Source organism: Monodelphis domestica, chromosome 6 (assembly GCF_027887165.1).
Source record: "Monodelphis domestica isolate mMonDom1 chromosome 6, mMonDom1.pri, whole genome shotgun sequence".
In the NCBI taxonomy this organism is placed as follows: domain Eukaryota; kingdom Metazoa; phylum Chordata; class Mammalia; order Didelphimorphia; family Didelphidae; genus Monodelphis; species Monodelphis domestica.
Genome location: NC_077232.1, coordinates 294,902,200 through 294,919,037, shown reverse-complemented (window position 1 = coordinate 294,919,037; position 16,838 = coordinate 294,902,200). Strand labels below are relative to the sequence as shown.

The following is a 16,838-nucleotide window of genomic DNA, read 5'->3' as shown; positions in this document are numbered from 1 at the left end:
CCCTTAACTTTTAAGGTACTGATATAAGTCAACCTGCCAACCCCAAATCCTTCATTCTGCCAGGCTGCTGCCATCATCAAACCAGCCTGAAAAGAAATGGAGACTAGCTGTGTGACCCTGGGCAAGTCACTTAACCCCCATTGTCTAGCCCTTCTCTTCTGCCTTAGACGCAATACATAGCGTTGATTCTAAGATGGAAGGTATGGGTTAAAAAAAAAAAAGAAATGGAGACTTTCTTGTTTTAAATCCAGAGTTATTAGAGTCCAGGTCTCTTGACAACCACAAAAGGAACAATGAGATCTCAACCAAGGGTCACATGAGACTTTCATCTCAATTTAGGAACCCAGGGTTCAGTACTTAAAAGAAAAAAACAGCCTTATAAACTCATCCAAACAATTTTGTCTTGCTATTTTATGAGTAAAAACCCTCCACTCCAATTGTGCCATGAGTCCTTACTAATGCCAAGGAAGCTGTTTCAAAAGTACAGAGAATCCCCAGGTTTTACTTTACTCCAAGTGGGAGTTAGGAAGGGACTGTTGTTTCTGGGTTTGGGAGCACCCAGTCTTGGGCTATTTCCACTGGAAGACAAAGGGAGGTGTTTTGACCCATCTAGGCTAGCTTGACTACCACAGAAGTAGCAAATGGTCAGTTGCTGATGGGTGACAGGGATGACGTGCCCCCCCTCTCCACAGAGGTTGTGCTCCTGAATGTCTTTGAGCTTGGGGTGGAAATAGGGCTGGTAATCTGGTAGTGTGGGTAATCTTTAACCTCTACTCTTTTCTTCCCCACTGCTTTCAAACATAAAGTCATACCCATTTTTGAAAAACCACTAGACATTATCATCATGTCCTTTCCCTTTCTACTCTTTCTTAGGCAAATTCCTAGAAAAATCTGACCATCTGTTACCTTCACTTCCTCTCACTTCTTCCTCAAACCTTTTCAGTCTGGCTTTTGACCTCCACACTCAATTAAATTTGACCTTCACACAATTTAAAATATTCTCCAATATCAATGAACTGTTAATTGTTAAATCCAGTAACTTTTCCTCAGTACTCATCCTTTTTTTATTTCTCTGCTTCATTTGACACTGCTGACCTCTTACATGGATATCCTCTCCTCTCTAGGCTTCCACATTATTGTTCTCTCCTGGGTCTCCTCCTGCTTGGCTGGCTATCCATATGACTTGTCAGCCTCTTTTTGGGGTTCACCTCGATTAAGTTCCCCAAATCTGATTGTTTCCCAGGGTTCTATCCTGGGACCTCTTATCTTTTTTCTCTACTTTCTCTGTGTGACCTTGTCAGATCATATATATATATATGTATATATATATATACATATATATATATAAGGCCTTCATCATTCTCTTGAGCTTCAGTCTTGCATAATCAACTGCCTTTGGGCATTTCAAACTGGAAGTACCAGAGAAATCTCAACTTGTCTAAAAGAGAAATGATCCTATTTTCTCTTAAACCTATTCCTTTCCTCCACATTTTCTCATTTCTGGTAAAGAAATTAGTATTATTTATTCCAGTCTTCCAGGTTTATAACAAACGAAGTGTAAAGTACTTTGCAAGCCCTAAGGCCTGTTATTATATAAACATCTATTCATTAATTGGACTTTGAAGTTATATACCAGAGTTGAACAAGTCTTTGGATTCTAAAGCTAAAAAATATTTGAGGGATGATAAAGGTATAGGAAAACGTCATTCAAAATTTCCACCATGAAAAATGCCCCAAACTTCTAAGGCAAAGTTTTTACTAAGCAATTCAATAAACTTTATCTCTTTTCAGTAGAATAAAGTTCAGGGTCACTATTGATCAACAAAAATTTTGGCAAAACTTGCTTAGCTAAAATAAATACTGTCTCATGTGATTTGATACTGCAACAAAGACTGAAATTTTGAACTAGAGTGACATTTCCCTAAGTACAGTCCTAAAAATAGCTAACTCAGATAAATACAATCTAAATCACAATTCTCATAAAATTAAACAATTTTCCACATGCAGTGTTTCATGTACATTAGCAAGGACTTCAAGGACCAGTGTTGGGGGGGAATTAGGTCTAGAACAAATTGAATGTTAAGTAAAATTTACCCCAAAATTCAAAATTCAAAAATTCAAAATAGTTCACCATAGTAAGAATCTATTTCTTGAAAGTACTGGTGTAGAATGCTCTTGGATGTTTGCTGATAGAAAGACTGATTTAGCACACTCGAGCCACATGTGCCTTGATGTTGGAACAAGAAGCTGAGAACTTGATGTGCTGGTAATCTGAACAAAGAATGGAACCCCAATTATGGGACCAAAGACTTGGGTGTCTGATCAGCCTTTCTCAAGTGCCAACTATATGTCAGGCACCATGTTAGACCATGGCGATACAAAGACAAAAACTAAATAATACTTATGTTCAGGAAGCTACCAGTCTAGCCAAGGGGCTATGTATATACATATATATATATATATATATATATATACACACACACACACACACACACACACACACATATATACATTCAGATATTTATGAATGGAGGGAAGTGGAAAGAAAGAAAAAGCAAATGAGGGAAGCTAAAAAAAAGTTCATGCAGAATGTGGTATCATAAATGAGTTTTGAAGGAAACATAGGATTTTAGGAGGGTGAGATAAGAAAGGGCTTTATGCCAGCAGGGGAAGATGTTCAATGCAAAGGTAAAGGCAAGTGATGGGAATATTATGAGGGACAACACAAAGGCCACTCTAACTGGATTTTAGGGTATGGGAAAGGAAGTAATGTATGTATAACAAGATTAGAAAGGGAAATTGAGGCAGGATTATGAAAAGCTTTTTAAAGCAAAACAGAGGAGTTTATATTTGACTTTAAAGGCAATATGGAGTCACAAATGTTTACTGAGTGATGTCCAGGAGATGAGACTGAACTGGGATGAAGGGTGTGTGTGTGTGTGTGTGTGTGTGTGTGTGTGTGTGTGTGTGTGTGTGTGTACCAAAGGGAAGAAATGACTGAGATGGAGGTTGAGATTTTGTAACTGATTAAATATATGGGGTGGGGGAGAGTGAGACACCAATAATACCCTCGAAGTTGTGAATCTGCGGAGTGGAAGAAGTATTATGGTATCATCAGAAATAGGGAAGTTTGCAAGAAACTGAGTCTTGGGTAAAGTTAGTGTTATTATGATTATAGGAAAGGGGGAAAGGAAGGTTATACACAAGGGGAAAAGGTATATATAAATAAAATGAATTTATTAACAAAGAAAGGAAAGGTAAGGGAGGATAAGGGGAAGGGGGCTTTGCATCTGACTTATCCCAGTTATTAAAACCACTATCTAACTACCTTAAACTAAATACCTAAATTTCCTAAGGGTAAATCCAACAGGGAACCAGATTTCTTACACACAGAGTCCTTGGTGGGTCAGGTCCTCAAATGTCCCAGGAAAGAGAGGTTCCTCTAAGTTTCCACTCTGTCTACCAGAGTGTATGGAGATTTCCTCTCACCCTTGTTTGCTGGTATTCAAAGAGGCTGCTTGCAAGATATCCAGGGGAGTCCAGGAGAGATCCATCTTCACCTTCCAGGCTCCACTTTTCAGCTCCAGACTGTCAGTTGGAAAACTGTGTCTTCAACAGCTTGGAACTTTGCCCCTGCCAGCTCAGGAAAGATTCTATGTCTCAAGACCTGTCAATCATTCTCTTGCTACTTTTCTTTCCCTTGCTACAGTCCCCCCTTTGCACAAAGCCTAAATCATGTTGAAAACATTATTTTGGTATTTGTACATTAGTGAATTCTGTTGATTTTGAGGCTGCTTACAGTCTACTGGGGAAGACAACCTGTAAATATCTAGGCACATGGCTCTGCAAAGTTTTGAGGTTCCAGACAATCAGGAACATTTGGAGGACCTAGCCATCTGCTAGGCAGGAATCCCTCTTCAACGACTCTGATTTAGTGCAGGATCTCATCATCCCAGAGTTAGAGATCTCGGACAGGCACACATCTCTGTGTGCCTCTTGAGAATGAGGTTGTTTCTGTCATTGCTTCCTTTAAAAAATCCCAAATAATCCTGATGTCAGTATAGGAGAGACCGTGGTATAGAAGAGTCTCAGAGACAGCAGTCTCTTTATTGAATTAGATGCTTAAATTCCTCTGTCTCCAACCCACCAAAGCTTCTCATAATTTTTACACCTTAGTTAATTCTGAGATGAAAAAAATAGGGCTGTTGTTGAGTAACAGTGTGAATGCCTGCTTGTTCCCCACTAATTTCCAAGTAAAAGATGACTGTAATTCTGGTACAAATGTCTAAAAAAAGATTGTATGCAGGGGGGAAGTTGGCAGATAGGTTGTTAATTAATGACATTCTTTCAAACACTTTTTTTAAATTTTGTTAATAAAATCCAAGATTTTTTTCCTTCCCTTCTGTAACTTCCCATCTTCAGATACCTTGTTTATGAATCAGTGCCACAATGCCCTCAACTATATCACTACAAGCACCAGATCTCATCAAAATATACTTGATCCAATCCACTTCCACAGTGATGCTAATGGTTGAAGTACAGTGATTCCACTACCTTTAATGGAGAAAACAATTAAAAAAATAATTTTCCCTAATCCTTTCCATTTTTGTTGCTTTGTAGACTTCCTTCCTAATTTTCATCCCTGAAGGCCATTGGGATGACTTTGCTTAATTAGCTAATTTTTTGAGCTTTCTTTAAACTGTTTTTACCTTCTCCTGCTTCTGTTTTGGGAGGATATACCACTTTTCTTTGTAAGATTTCAATATTAATTTTATTTTATTGATTAAGAAAATATTTCCATGGTTACATAATTCATGTTCCCTCCCTTCCTCTCATCCCCCTACCATAGCCAACCCGCAATTCCACTGGGTCTTTGTAAGATTTCAGATGAGTTTAGATGTTAACCCTGTGTTGCTTTGGGCATGAGTTATCCCAGTCTAGCAATCAAACCAGGAGTTTGCCAGCTAAGTGCTTTCTGAGTTCCTCTGCCCTCACTGTGCTGAATCTTCGACAGCAGCAGGCCTCCAAGCTCCTGAGGCTGTGTAATGGTAATTTAAGGGAGACTGTTTATCCAAGTCAAGGTAGTCACTTTCAACTCATGGCCCTCTCTTCTCCTAGGGTCATTTGTCTCACATTTTATAAAATCCGATCTATTCTCTGAGGAGGCGCTGAGTGGTTGAACTATGCCTGGGCTGATAAGGTTCCTCTCCTCCAGACTGATGCCTCTCTCACCCTCTGACCGACCTCCCAATCCTGCAGGCCCCCAGGATCAGCGCGAGCTGAGTCGAGGTGGGGAGGGATTACTGGAGGGTCTGGACCTTTACAATCTGCAACTGACCGTCCTTGGGCTCAGAAAGGCTTTGCCTGGGATCGGTAGACACCCAGGGTGGCGAGGGACTCAGGCTTCCTGGGGGGTTTGGATTCCGGAGGATGGGAAGTGGCCCCTCTCGACCTGGGCTGAGTGCCTCAGTTTCCCCCCTGTAGCCCGGGGCTCCCAGGGGTGGGGGTGTGTGTGATCACGTACCGTGCTGTCTCTGGCGGCGGCGGCCACTGCGAGGGGCAAGCGCGCAGCGGCTGGCGGCGCAGCTGGGGGTTCGGGGCCGGGCTCGTCCAGCGTGGGGGCGGGGGGCGGGGCAGGCTGAGGCCCATACAGGCGGTGACACACAGCCCCTACCAGGCCACCCCCGGCCGCGGCCGCCGCACCCAGCTCCCCCCAGCGCCGCCGCCGCCGCCGCCGCCGCTGCCAGGCCTCCTCGTTGTCCTCCCGTTCCTCCGGCTCCGCCGCCGTTACCTCGGCCTCTGCGTCAGGCCGTCCCCGCAGTGACCGTCCCGGTACTGAACCGGGCAAGGAGGGGCCCAGACGCCGCGGAGTCGCCCACAACAGCCTCCTGAGGGCCGCCATAGCTCGGCCAGAAGCGCCGCTGTCACCAGGGCCGCTGTCACTGCCCGGGCACCGAGCACCAGAGCCGGGATCTCGCGACAACGGGACCGGCGGCCAATGGAGCGGAGGGGGCCAGAGAGCGCGCGAGGGGCGGGACGGGGACCTGGGAGAAGCGGGGGGATTGGAAGGATACAGAGAGAGGGAGGAGCTAAGGGAGGGGGCGGGGAGGGAGGGTAGATGGAAGGTGGGGCTGACAGGGAGAAGGGGAGGGGCCAGAGAGAGAAGTGAGGGCTGAAAAGAACGCGGGAGGGGCGGTGCTGACGTGGGGGCGTTGCTAAGAGGGCGTGGCCTCGTGATAGGGGCGTGGATACCCCTGGATGCCCGTGTGGTGTAGGGCTGGGAGACTTCACGAGTGGGGTGGGGGTGGGGTGGGGAGGCTGGTAGGGGAGCCCGGGAGAAGTGGAACAAGGGACATCCCTAGTGCGTCCCAGCCATGCCTTCCTCCGCTCCAGAGGGTATAGGGGCTCCCCAGGCCTCTACGGAAGGGACACGATGACCCGAATTTCGGTGTCCAAGCCCTGAGCGCCTGCCCTTCCCCTTAAAGGGAAGATCTGGCGCGGAAGGGAGCGACTGTGTAAACCCGGGAGGAGTGGCAGATTCTGAGAACACGGAGAGGCAAGAACACTGTTCACCTAAACTCCACAAGACCTACTAGCCTGGAATTCCTGGCATTCTCTCCTGAAAGAGCAATATTTAAACTAGGAAAAGAATAGAAGGGGGGAGGGGGGACTTTTCAGGACTATGACATAGTCCCATCTCCCATTCCCCTTCAGCCTGCTCTGTCCAAACACGGAATTCCCTCCAGGCCCGGGAAGAGATGCAAAGACTAGGAGGCAGCTGGGTCCTTGAGACCCAAGGTCCATTTCCCGAGACAGACCGTGTGCTTGAAGGGTGATTGTTTCTACAAAGTCAAATGCTTTGTTGGTGATTAGACAGGAAGCACAATAGACTTGTATTCTGTACTGAAATAATAAAATTGGCGGGTTGTGAAAGCCTACTGATAACATCTTTGTGGAAGAAGTTTGCATTCGGTATATAAATAACTCATCAGATGGATTGTGCATAAATGGGAGAACAGGCATATAGTTGGTGGATGCTGATACCTTGATTGCTTGATCCCCTCTTTTTATTATTAACTGAGCCTGAAATCCCCCCAATGCTTTCAGTATCTTTCTCCCTAAGATACCTTGAATAATGATCTCTGAATACCCTCACAATTATGCCACCTTCAGCATGGATCTCCTCCGTATCACTTGGTCCAATCTGACTTTTCTCATCCTTTATCTCTTAAGGGCCATGTTTACCATTTCCACAAGCACAGTTGGAAGTAAGATATTAGGATCCAAGTGTGGTGATTCCACTGTCGTGGGTGGAGAAACGAGTTTGCTATAATGGTTTCTACAGATCGTTCTCATTTTTCTGCAGTTTGTCATCTTCTATCTACTTCCATTCTAGAATACCCATGGGATAATCCAGCTTTGTTGGATGATTTTCCATGTTTGCTTTAAACTAGTTTTATCCTTCAATGCTTCCTTTTGGTTTATGTGCTTATATTGCTTATAACCATTTGTCATCCTCGAGACTTTACAAAAAGCCTATATTCGAACCTGCTGTTGCTTTCACCAGGCATTGCTCTCTATTTAGAAATCAATCAGATGTTTGCTGACTAAGGCACTTTATGGTCTCTTTTGGTCTCCTTGTTTTGCCAATTGATTTACATTGGCTAAACTTTTGGCTAAAATTCATTATAGTCAATGTTGGTATTCTTTCTGTTGGAAATGCTTTTAAAAAGTGCTGTGCCAAAGTACTATCCAATTTCTCAAAAGTACATCTCAAAAGTAAATTTTTTTCTGTTGGAGAAAGTCAATCCTTAAGGTCAAAGACAGCTCTCTGGGGGAGTAAAAATAACATTTGGATTAATTCTACTGCTGGATTGTAAACTTCTTGATAGAAAGAATTGAAATACTGTGCTTATTTCTGTGTGTCCTAGAGGTCCTACAGTGTGCTTCCCAATAATAGGGGTTCTAGAAATATTTGTTGAAATGAATTTAAGTACCATAAGTACTTATATGTTTGAAGAAAAAGCATGCATGTTTGTACTTTTTAAGATAGGGTATATAGATATTCATTCTCTCACCTTTGGTGAGACACAGTTCTCACCCATAGCTCCAAGAAGCTGTAGCATGCACACCAAGGTAATCCATCTTGGCAGATGAGCTAAACCAGGTTAAGAGTAACCAATGGATCCAAAACCTGTTAATGAGTTAGGTGGTGTCTACCCTAAGTATGTGAAGAACTCCCCTGGCAGAATAGGCAGATAAAAACAGTTTGTCCCATGTCTCACAGCCATGAATGTGCTGTGGAGTACCTAGAACTTGGTCAGACAAAGAAGAAACCAATGCCATCCACTGCATCTAGAGCCATTGCCCATAATCCTGATTTTTGTTTGGCCACTGGATTTTAATGATTCTGGAAAAGACAACTTTGAGCAACTCTACCCCACTAAAATCCAATTTATGTGCAAGTCAAGACATCATCCTTTAATGCCTTGGTCCTCTTCAAAAATGAAGGACTGACAACAATAGCTTTTTAAGGCAGAGAAGTATTCATTTAGTGGAGAAAATCAACAAACTTCTACTTCCAAGTCTATTACTCTCAGTATAACTTTGGGTCATTCATTTTGCCCTGTGGGCCTTGGTTTCCTCATCTGAAAAGTAAGGGATTTGAGTGTAAGACAAAGCAACCTAGTTATTGGAGCTTTCCATGAAAGGAGGAATGAGCTGATTCCACAGATTTCCCCTCTAGAAGAGGTTTTCAAACAGAGGTGGAAATGGAACCATTAACATACTACTTATCAGTTGTGGATTGGAGATGTAGGCTGGACTGGACAGCCTCTGTGATCATGTGACTGTATGTCCAGAGGTGTGACTTAACCCCTCTGTAAGGCTTACCAATCTGAGTTTTCAGTGATGATATTAATGACAGTGGTTTGCTATACTTGTCATTGGTTGAACTCTGAGGCCATCAGTAGCAATAAAATGCTAGGAGTGTTTGCAACAGTAAATATTGTCCAGAATAAGCTTTCTTGCCACAACAGGAAGTCTGGGAACATGGTAGCAGGATAGTAGGTAGCACTAAGTCTTATACTATACCCAGCTAGGCTGGTCCTTGAACCCTAGACACAAAATGTGTTGCCACCCTAAACTGGAAACTTTCCCATTTTGGCAGGAACTTGTGCAGTGAGCATAGACTTCCAGACTCCAGGGTCCAGACACTCATGCCAAGGTGCCATGTTGAAAATAGGATTGCTGTAGAAGTTACTAAGGAATGTCAAACACTTATGTACATTGCCTCCTTGTCATCCTTGTGCTGCCCATATTTTGCAGATGAGGCAGCATAACTCAAGATCTTCTATCAGCAGATCTGAGATGCAAACCTAGATGAGAAGCAGCTAGATGGTATGATGGTTGGGGTAATGGTCTTAGAGTCAGGAAGATCTGGGTTCAAATCTTAGCTGATGTAGTGTGAACCTGGACAAGTCACTTGTCTTTCCAAGGTCATTTATTCCAAATCCTTCATTTTACAGGTAAGGAAACTGAGGCCTAAGGTAATATAGGTAGTAACTATCAGAAGTGGGATTTGAACTCAGACCAGGGCCCTTTGCTCTGCATCATGCTACTTCTCCAGCTTTGTCACTACTCATGATCTAGTCACTGGGATGATATTTTGAAGTTAAGGCTCTTGAATTGATAATTCTCCCCAGCAGGGCCCTCTTCAGATTCAATGGAATGCACCTGAAGATGCTGAATTTCCCAGGAAGCCCCATTCCTCAGCCCTCCTCTATTTATACATGGCAACCTATCTTGGAAATGTATACACCACCTACTATCTCTAGGAGGGGATAGAGAAGGAAGGGAGAGACAAAATTTAGATCTTATAATTTCAGAAAACATATGTTTGAAATTGTTGTTAGATGTAAATGAGAAATGAGATAAAATATTAAAAAAAGAAATGTATGTGCCATTCCATTGCCTTGGAGGACTGGACAGGTTGTGGGCAAAAATAGTAATGATGCTATCTCTGAACATCAGCATTCACATTTCCATGACCGCCTGGCAGCTCATTAGTCAGTCAGTCAACAAATATTTGTCAAGCACATATGATATGATATGCTAAATGTTGCAGACACAGGGGAAAGCAATAATGTTGTCCCTGATCTTGAGGAGTGCAAATCTAGCAGCACTTATATTCTTATTTTAAACATTAAGCTCATGAACATTTTTATCTTTCTGCTTTACTTTTTTGCATATGACTTAATCAAAAGCATTCAGAGTATGTGTACACTTGTGTGTGCATGTGTGTATTTGCATGCAAAAACTAGCCTTCCTAAACATGTACTCAGATGAGCTTCCCTCTCTCATCCATCACTGTCTTTTCTCTACTAGACAGCATATATGATGAATGATAGTGTCCTCTAGTGGTTGGCTGGATGAGAGAGCATCAGCCCCACTGCTTCTCTGAACCACAAAAGGAGAGTGTTCATTTATCCATCACTTGGTACCCAGGGACTTTGCTTTGGGAAATGACCTGCAAGGGCATAGCATCTCTAATAGCCTCTATTGTCTGTAAGGACAGATACTTTTATAACTTCAAAAATAAGTCCTCCAAGGGAAAAAAAAAAGCCCTCTTATCTTCTGTCTTAGAATCAATATTAAGTATTGATTCCCAAGCAGAAGGTTGGTAAGGGCTAGGCAGTTAGGGTTAAGTGACTTACCCATGGTCACACAGTTAGGAAGTGGCTGAGGCCAGATTTGAACCAGTCTGCCAGGATTTTAAAGTATCTTATTCTGAACGAATCTTGTCCAAAGCAGAAAAATAAGAAATGTGCCAGGATGAAAACTAAGAAATGGGGGTCAGACAAATGAAGAACTATAGAAATGTAAAGAATTCCAAGGGTCCTGGATTTGGTATCAGATCTGGGTTTGACTCTTAATAGATGTAAAATCTTAGGCAAATAATGTCCTTTCTCTCAGTTTCCCATCTTTGCAAGAAGAGGGTGTTGGACTATATCAGTAGTTTCCAAAGAGTGTACTGTGGTACAACAGGATGCCCCAAATTGTCTAGATGAGCTGACAATTGAACTGAAAAATACAATTGCAGGTCTCCTGAAAATTCTATAAAACTACTTTTGTGCATGCACAATTCTCTGGATTCTCCTAGCATGGCCGACACTGGAAATGTCTGGCATATCCTGATTTTTTGAGGTCATAAGCTGTATGTTGTACTGTGAGAAAAGGATTGAGAACCTGTGGACTAAATAGACTCTATAGGTCTCTTTCAGCTCTGAAATTCACTTCTGCTACACGAAAAGGAAGCCTGGAAAGAATACTGAATTGGAAGTTGGAGGACCTGAGTTCAAATCTCAGCTCTATCACTTACCAGTGGTAAAACTTGGAGCAGGTTCTTTCCATGTTGAGTCCAAGTTTCCTTATCTGTAAAATAAAGGACTGGCTTCTATGGAAGCCTCTTATTTCCATCAAATTCTAGATCTTTTGATCATCTAAAATCTTAGATCATTTCTTCTTAAAAATGCATTTTCCTGCTGCTTTTTGTCTTTCTGTTGTCTTCTCCCAGCCTTCCTCCGGATGTAAATATCCTTTGGGACTGAGACAAGCACAATTAGGTAAAATCTCTGTTTCAGAAAGAAATCTCCCAACTCTGCCAGTAGTCCTCCCACTTCTGTGCTATCATGGAGGAGGTAAATTTCATTTTCTGCTTTGTCGCATCTTTACTTATTTTTTTAGTTACTCAGAATACATTGATATGCCTGGGCAAGGGTTTTACCAGAGATGTTCCCAGGTATCCTTCTGTCCTTTCTATCTGGACAGATGGTAGCCATGTTTTATTAGGCACAGAGATAAGAATCATCTCATTTGAATAGCCAAATTTGGAGGAGCTGGGATAGGACGGGCACAGTATTAGACTATTGTCAATAGGGCTGTGAATTCATTGAGCATTCTGGAAAATGCTTGACAATCCCAGTAGCTATCTCTCAGAGCATGCTTAGTGTAGTCTTCACTCTGATATCTTTTTTTTTTTAATTTTATAGTATTTTATTTGATCATTTCCATGCATTTTTCATTAAAGACAAAGATCATTTTCTTTTCCTCCCTCCCCCCCCCCCCCCCCCCCGTGGCCGATGTTCACTCTGATATCTTAAGGAATATGATAAAAGAGAGATAAAAATGAAGTTCAACCAGAGGCTTCTGGTACCCTCATGTGCCCCCTCCTTTCTGTGATGAAGGGAGGGCTATTTTGAAGTAACTGACCAGTGAGCAGCCAGAGTCTCCCGTTCAGACTTGTTTGATTTATTGGTTAGTTTTACTGAACTGCATTTTTTCCTTCCTTCCTTCCTTCCTTCCTTCCTTCCTTCCTTCCTTCCTTCCTTCCTTCCTTCCTTCCTTCCTTCCTTCCTTCCTTCCTTCCTTCCTTCCTTCCTTCCTTCCTTCCTTCTAAACTTCTGCAACAAGAGGTGGCTCTCTGGAGTAGGGAGAGATTTTTTTTCAGAAATGAAGGTAATATAAAAATGCTTATAAATAAAAATGAAAAGAAAAACTCACCCATCCCATTTTGCCAGTTCCTTGTGCCCTCCATCTCACTGCCTCAGTGTTTTTGGACATATACCAGTATTCAGATTCAACACAGACGATGGCACAGCACGGCATCTGAGGAGGGAGGAAAAAAGTGTTCTTCAAGGTAACCAGTTCCACTAGTAGCAGCCTCTCCCTCTCCCATCTAACCTTCTCAGGCAAAATGCCTGAATCCTGGAGTGTGATATGGTATAAGGAAGACAGCCCATTTGGGTAAGTCTCTCTTCCCAACCCCACAATTTCCAGAGCCAAGCTGACAGGGTAGCTGCACTTAACTTGGCCCCTTGACCAAGCTCCCAGATCATCCTGCCCTTGTTTTCTGTGTGGACAGGGAAGGCAGTGTGATACTGTGGGAAAAAATGATGTGCCTGGGGCTTGGAAACTCAAGTTCTCCAACCCCTGCCAATAACTAGCTCTGTGACCATGGGAAACTCATTTGATGGCACCGAGCCTCAGTTTTCTCATTTGTTAAATGGTTTAGACTGGATGAGCTTTAAGGTCCTTTCTTGTGATTCCCTAAGCCACTCTGCTTCTGAGGACTTTCCCCTGTTATCAAAATTCACATTAATTATAGGCCAGTAACTATGGAGGAGAAAGGGCCATTTGAACTTTAGATTTTCCTTAGAGTTTGGCTTTCATGAAAGTTCTTCATTCCATTGACATTTTTAAAAGGAAAATGGGCCCTCCCCTAGGATACTTTCCTCTCCATTTCTTTAGCCTTTTGTAGGACGTGAACTTAGGAAGATTAGAGTTGGGAGTGAACTGTCATTTAGCCAACCCCATTATGTTAAAGTTGGGGAAACTGAGGCCCAAGGAGGAGAAATGATTTGCCTCAACTCACACAATGTATAAATGACGGAACTAGGATAGAGCCCATCTCTCAATTCCAAATCCAATTTTTGTTCCCTTCTATCTTTTGCTCCTTCGTGGCTTGCATTTAGGGTGGAGGAAAATTGAAAAAATCATGATTTAAATGGCAGCACCCTACCTTCAGAGAACATGATTATCTGAAGATTAATTGTATAGTCTTCTGGTGATGGTGATCACAACGGGGCCATCTTCCTAGCATCTCCCCCAAAGGGCTCAGAACACTGGCTTTTAAAGAATTGCTCCTCACTCTTAAAGTCAAAGACTGAGGGAGGCAGGGCTTTCTCTATGGCCTTAGGTCGTATAACAAGGCTATAATGAATATCATTAATAAAACCCACCTAGAGTAATTTTTCTTGCTCCACTGACACATGTGCTGATGGCTAGACTCACACAAGATAGAAATGAACTGGGCTAACTGCCCAGCCACAGAGCTGACACCTACCCCCTTAGCTGTAATGGCCCAAGATCTGGGCCAGGGGCCACTGAGAATCATCTGTAGTGGCTACAGCGCTGAATCCACAGTTAGGAACATCTGGGTTCAGATTCCAGGGCAGCCATTTCTTAGTTGTGTGGCCCTTGGCAAACCACTGAAACCACTGGAATCTCAGTTTCTCTGTCTGTAAAATAGGGAGAATGAAACTTGAGATGATAGAAGGCATTTGTTGACCTTAAAGAGCTGGGTAACTGCCAGCTATTCATCATGGCCTTGGAAACCCTTTCTTCCTATCAGATCTCCTGTGTGTGTGTGTGTGTGTGTGTGTGTGTGTGTGTGTGTGTGTGTGTGTGTGTAATTAGATTAGATTTTTGGTGAGAATTCAGAAACTTTTGACACAACACCTGAAGTTTACAGAACTTGAATTTATTCTGCCTCAGTGGCTTGATAAACACAGTTCAAAACTGTGTTTATTTTTGAAACACAATTAAAATGTTAAAATTTCACTTCTCAGGGCCTGACTTGGAGGCAATGCTTTGTGCCACCTGTTCAGGAAGGCCCAAGCAGCACATGGTGCCAATTCTTTTCTTGGTCCTCACCCCCTCCAAGACTGATTCTGAAGGACCCCCAAGTCCAGAAATTGTCTGTAAATGCTGTGAAGGACTTTTTGTGGAAATGGAAATTGTCCTGAGTATTTGTACAACACCATGGCCTGGCCTGGTCTCTAGGAAGTCCAGCTGAAGTTGATTAGATTGCAGTGTGTGCTCAATAGCTGAATAATACACTTTTGTAAAAGCCTCTTCAAAATTATTTAACTTCCCATGATATCATCATAGAATGTGTAAAAAAAAAAAACCCTACCCCAAACCTTTGGTGTTATCTTTTCCTGTCACATGACCAGGGCAAACAAGGGAACCCTTATCTTTTGGTTTCTATTCTGGTCTTCTGTGAAAGGAGATGGAGCACCACCCAGAGTCCAGACATTCAAGGCAGAGCTGAAAAAGTTTATTTTGCATTTTGAACCACTGTCTACAGGTTGATTGTGAAGCCAGAACTCTCCTAACAACATTGATTCAGAACTGTCATTCAAAGCTTTGCCCAGGATTTTCTCTCATTTCATCTCCATCACAGACCAGGCATCAGGTGTTTCTACCAGCTTATTTTAGCACCGTGGTGGCTTCCTTGATCTGGGCATTCTCTCTGGTGGCAACTGATCAGGGCTCGCCTCTGCACCCCTGCTGTCCCTGACCTTCCACAGACGGATGGCAAGGAGCCCAGATGGTGCCAGGGGCCTTCCTTCCACTCCTCAAGCTTGCTCTTCCTGTCATTTTGATCCTGTACTTTCTGATGGACAGCCTGGATACAACCTCTCCTGGGCCACCCCTTGGTTATAATGGGTGGCAGCCTGCTCCTGGCCACCACATGTCTTCATCTCTATTATCCTTTGAGCTAATCTCAACCTTAAGTTTTCGATTCCACCTCCCTGAATTTATGCCATAGAAATCAACAATCTCTATACATTGGGCTTTGATTTATTGATCTGCTAAACTTTCTTAGCCTTAAGGAAGTGATGGAGAAAATGCTAATAATGCTGATTCAATTTATTATTATTTATTTATTATTTTTTTAACCCTTACCTTCTGTCTTGGAATCAATACTTAATATGTATTGGTTCCAAGGCAGAAGAGTGGTAAGGGCTAGGCAATGGGGGTCAAGTGATTTGCCCAGGATCACACAGCTGGGAAGTGTCTGAGGTCAGATTTGAACCTAGGACCTCCCATCTCTAAGTCTGGCTTTCAATCAACTAAGCTACTCAGCTGTGCCCAGATTCAACTTAACACTCTTTCTCTCTCTCTCTCTCTCTCTCTCTCTCTCTCTCTCTCTCTCTCTCTCTCTCTCTCTCTCTCTCTCTCTCTCTCTCTCTCTCTCTCTCTCTCTCTCTCTCTCTCTCTCTCTCTCTCTCTCTCTCTCTCTCTCTCTCTCTCTCTCTCTCTCTCTCTCTCTCTCTCTCTCTCGCCAGCCATACCCCTAACAAATAACAGTTAACTTAGAACTTAATAGAGCAGCCCAGGGTCACATAGCCTGGAAGTCTTAGAAGCAGCTGGGCCAGAACCCAACTCTACATGACATGCAACACTTTCCCTACTAAATTAAGCCAACTTTCTTCATCACTTGGAAGATGGGAATAATCAGACTTACAATGTTATGGTTTATTGTTATACTCTTCCACCTTTGGACCATGGAAATATTATATTAAACATCATTCCCGTCTTAGTCATTGAGGCAAAGTATGAGGGCATGGAAAATCTCTACCGACCTCCCAGGATATTCTTGTTTTCTTTGCTGTGTCTGTGGCATGACAGATACTTAATATGGCACTGTCTTTCCTCTCTTGGTTTTCTAGACACTGCTTTCTCTTTTGTCTTTCCTCTTCCCGTGCTTCCCTACTCTTCCTCAGTCTTTTTTGCTGAGTTATCCTCTATAGCACAAGCCCTACTGGGGGATGTTCCCCAAGGATCTCTACTGGGTCTTCTTTCTTTAGACTCTATCAGTGGCCTTATTAGTTTCACATGGGCCCAATACAAATGGACCCAGCCATGGTCTCCCTCCTAAATGCCAGCTTCACACCACCAACTGCCACTGGACATCCCCTAGGCAGCTTAGATTCATTAGATCTAAAAAGGTCCTCCTTTTTTCCCCCCTATACCAAACCTCACTCTTCCTCTGAACCTCTCTGTTTCTGTCCAGATCACCACTGTCCTTCAAGGCTCAATCTTGACTCCTCATACTTCATTCATTGGGTTGCCAAATTTTGTCATTTTGCATCCATTTCCTCTCCATTCACATAACTACCTATCTAGTCAAGGTGTTTAATTCCTCAGGCTATTCCCGTCACCTCCTAATTGATCTCCCTACTTTGGCCCTCTCTAATCCATTTTTCAAT

At 43.0% G+C, this 16,838-nt stretch overlaps 1 protein-coding gene across 1 annotated transcript in view; it reads right to left on the bottom strand.

The window, feature by feature from the left end:
* The window catches only part of MICU3 (mitochondrial calcium uptake family member 3), an 86,299-nt gene extending 80,254 nt beyond the window's left edge, over positions 1-6,045 (bottom strand). The window contains exon 1 of the mRNA XM_056803397.1: positions 5,525-6,045. Within this exon, the coding sequence (XP_056659375.1) occupies positions 5,525-5,902 (378 nt within the window). The 5' untranslated portion in view covers positions 5,903-6,045. The remainder of the gene's footprint in view (positions 1-5,524) is intronic.
* Positions 6,046-16,838: the final 10,793 nt, after the last annotated feature.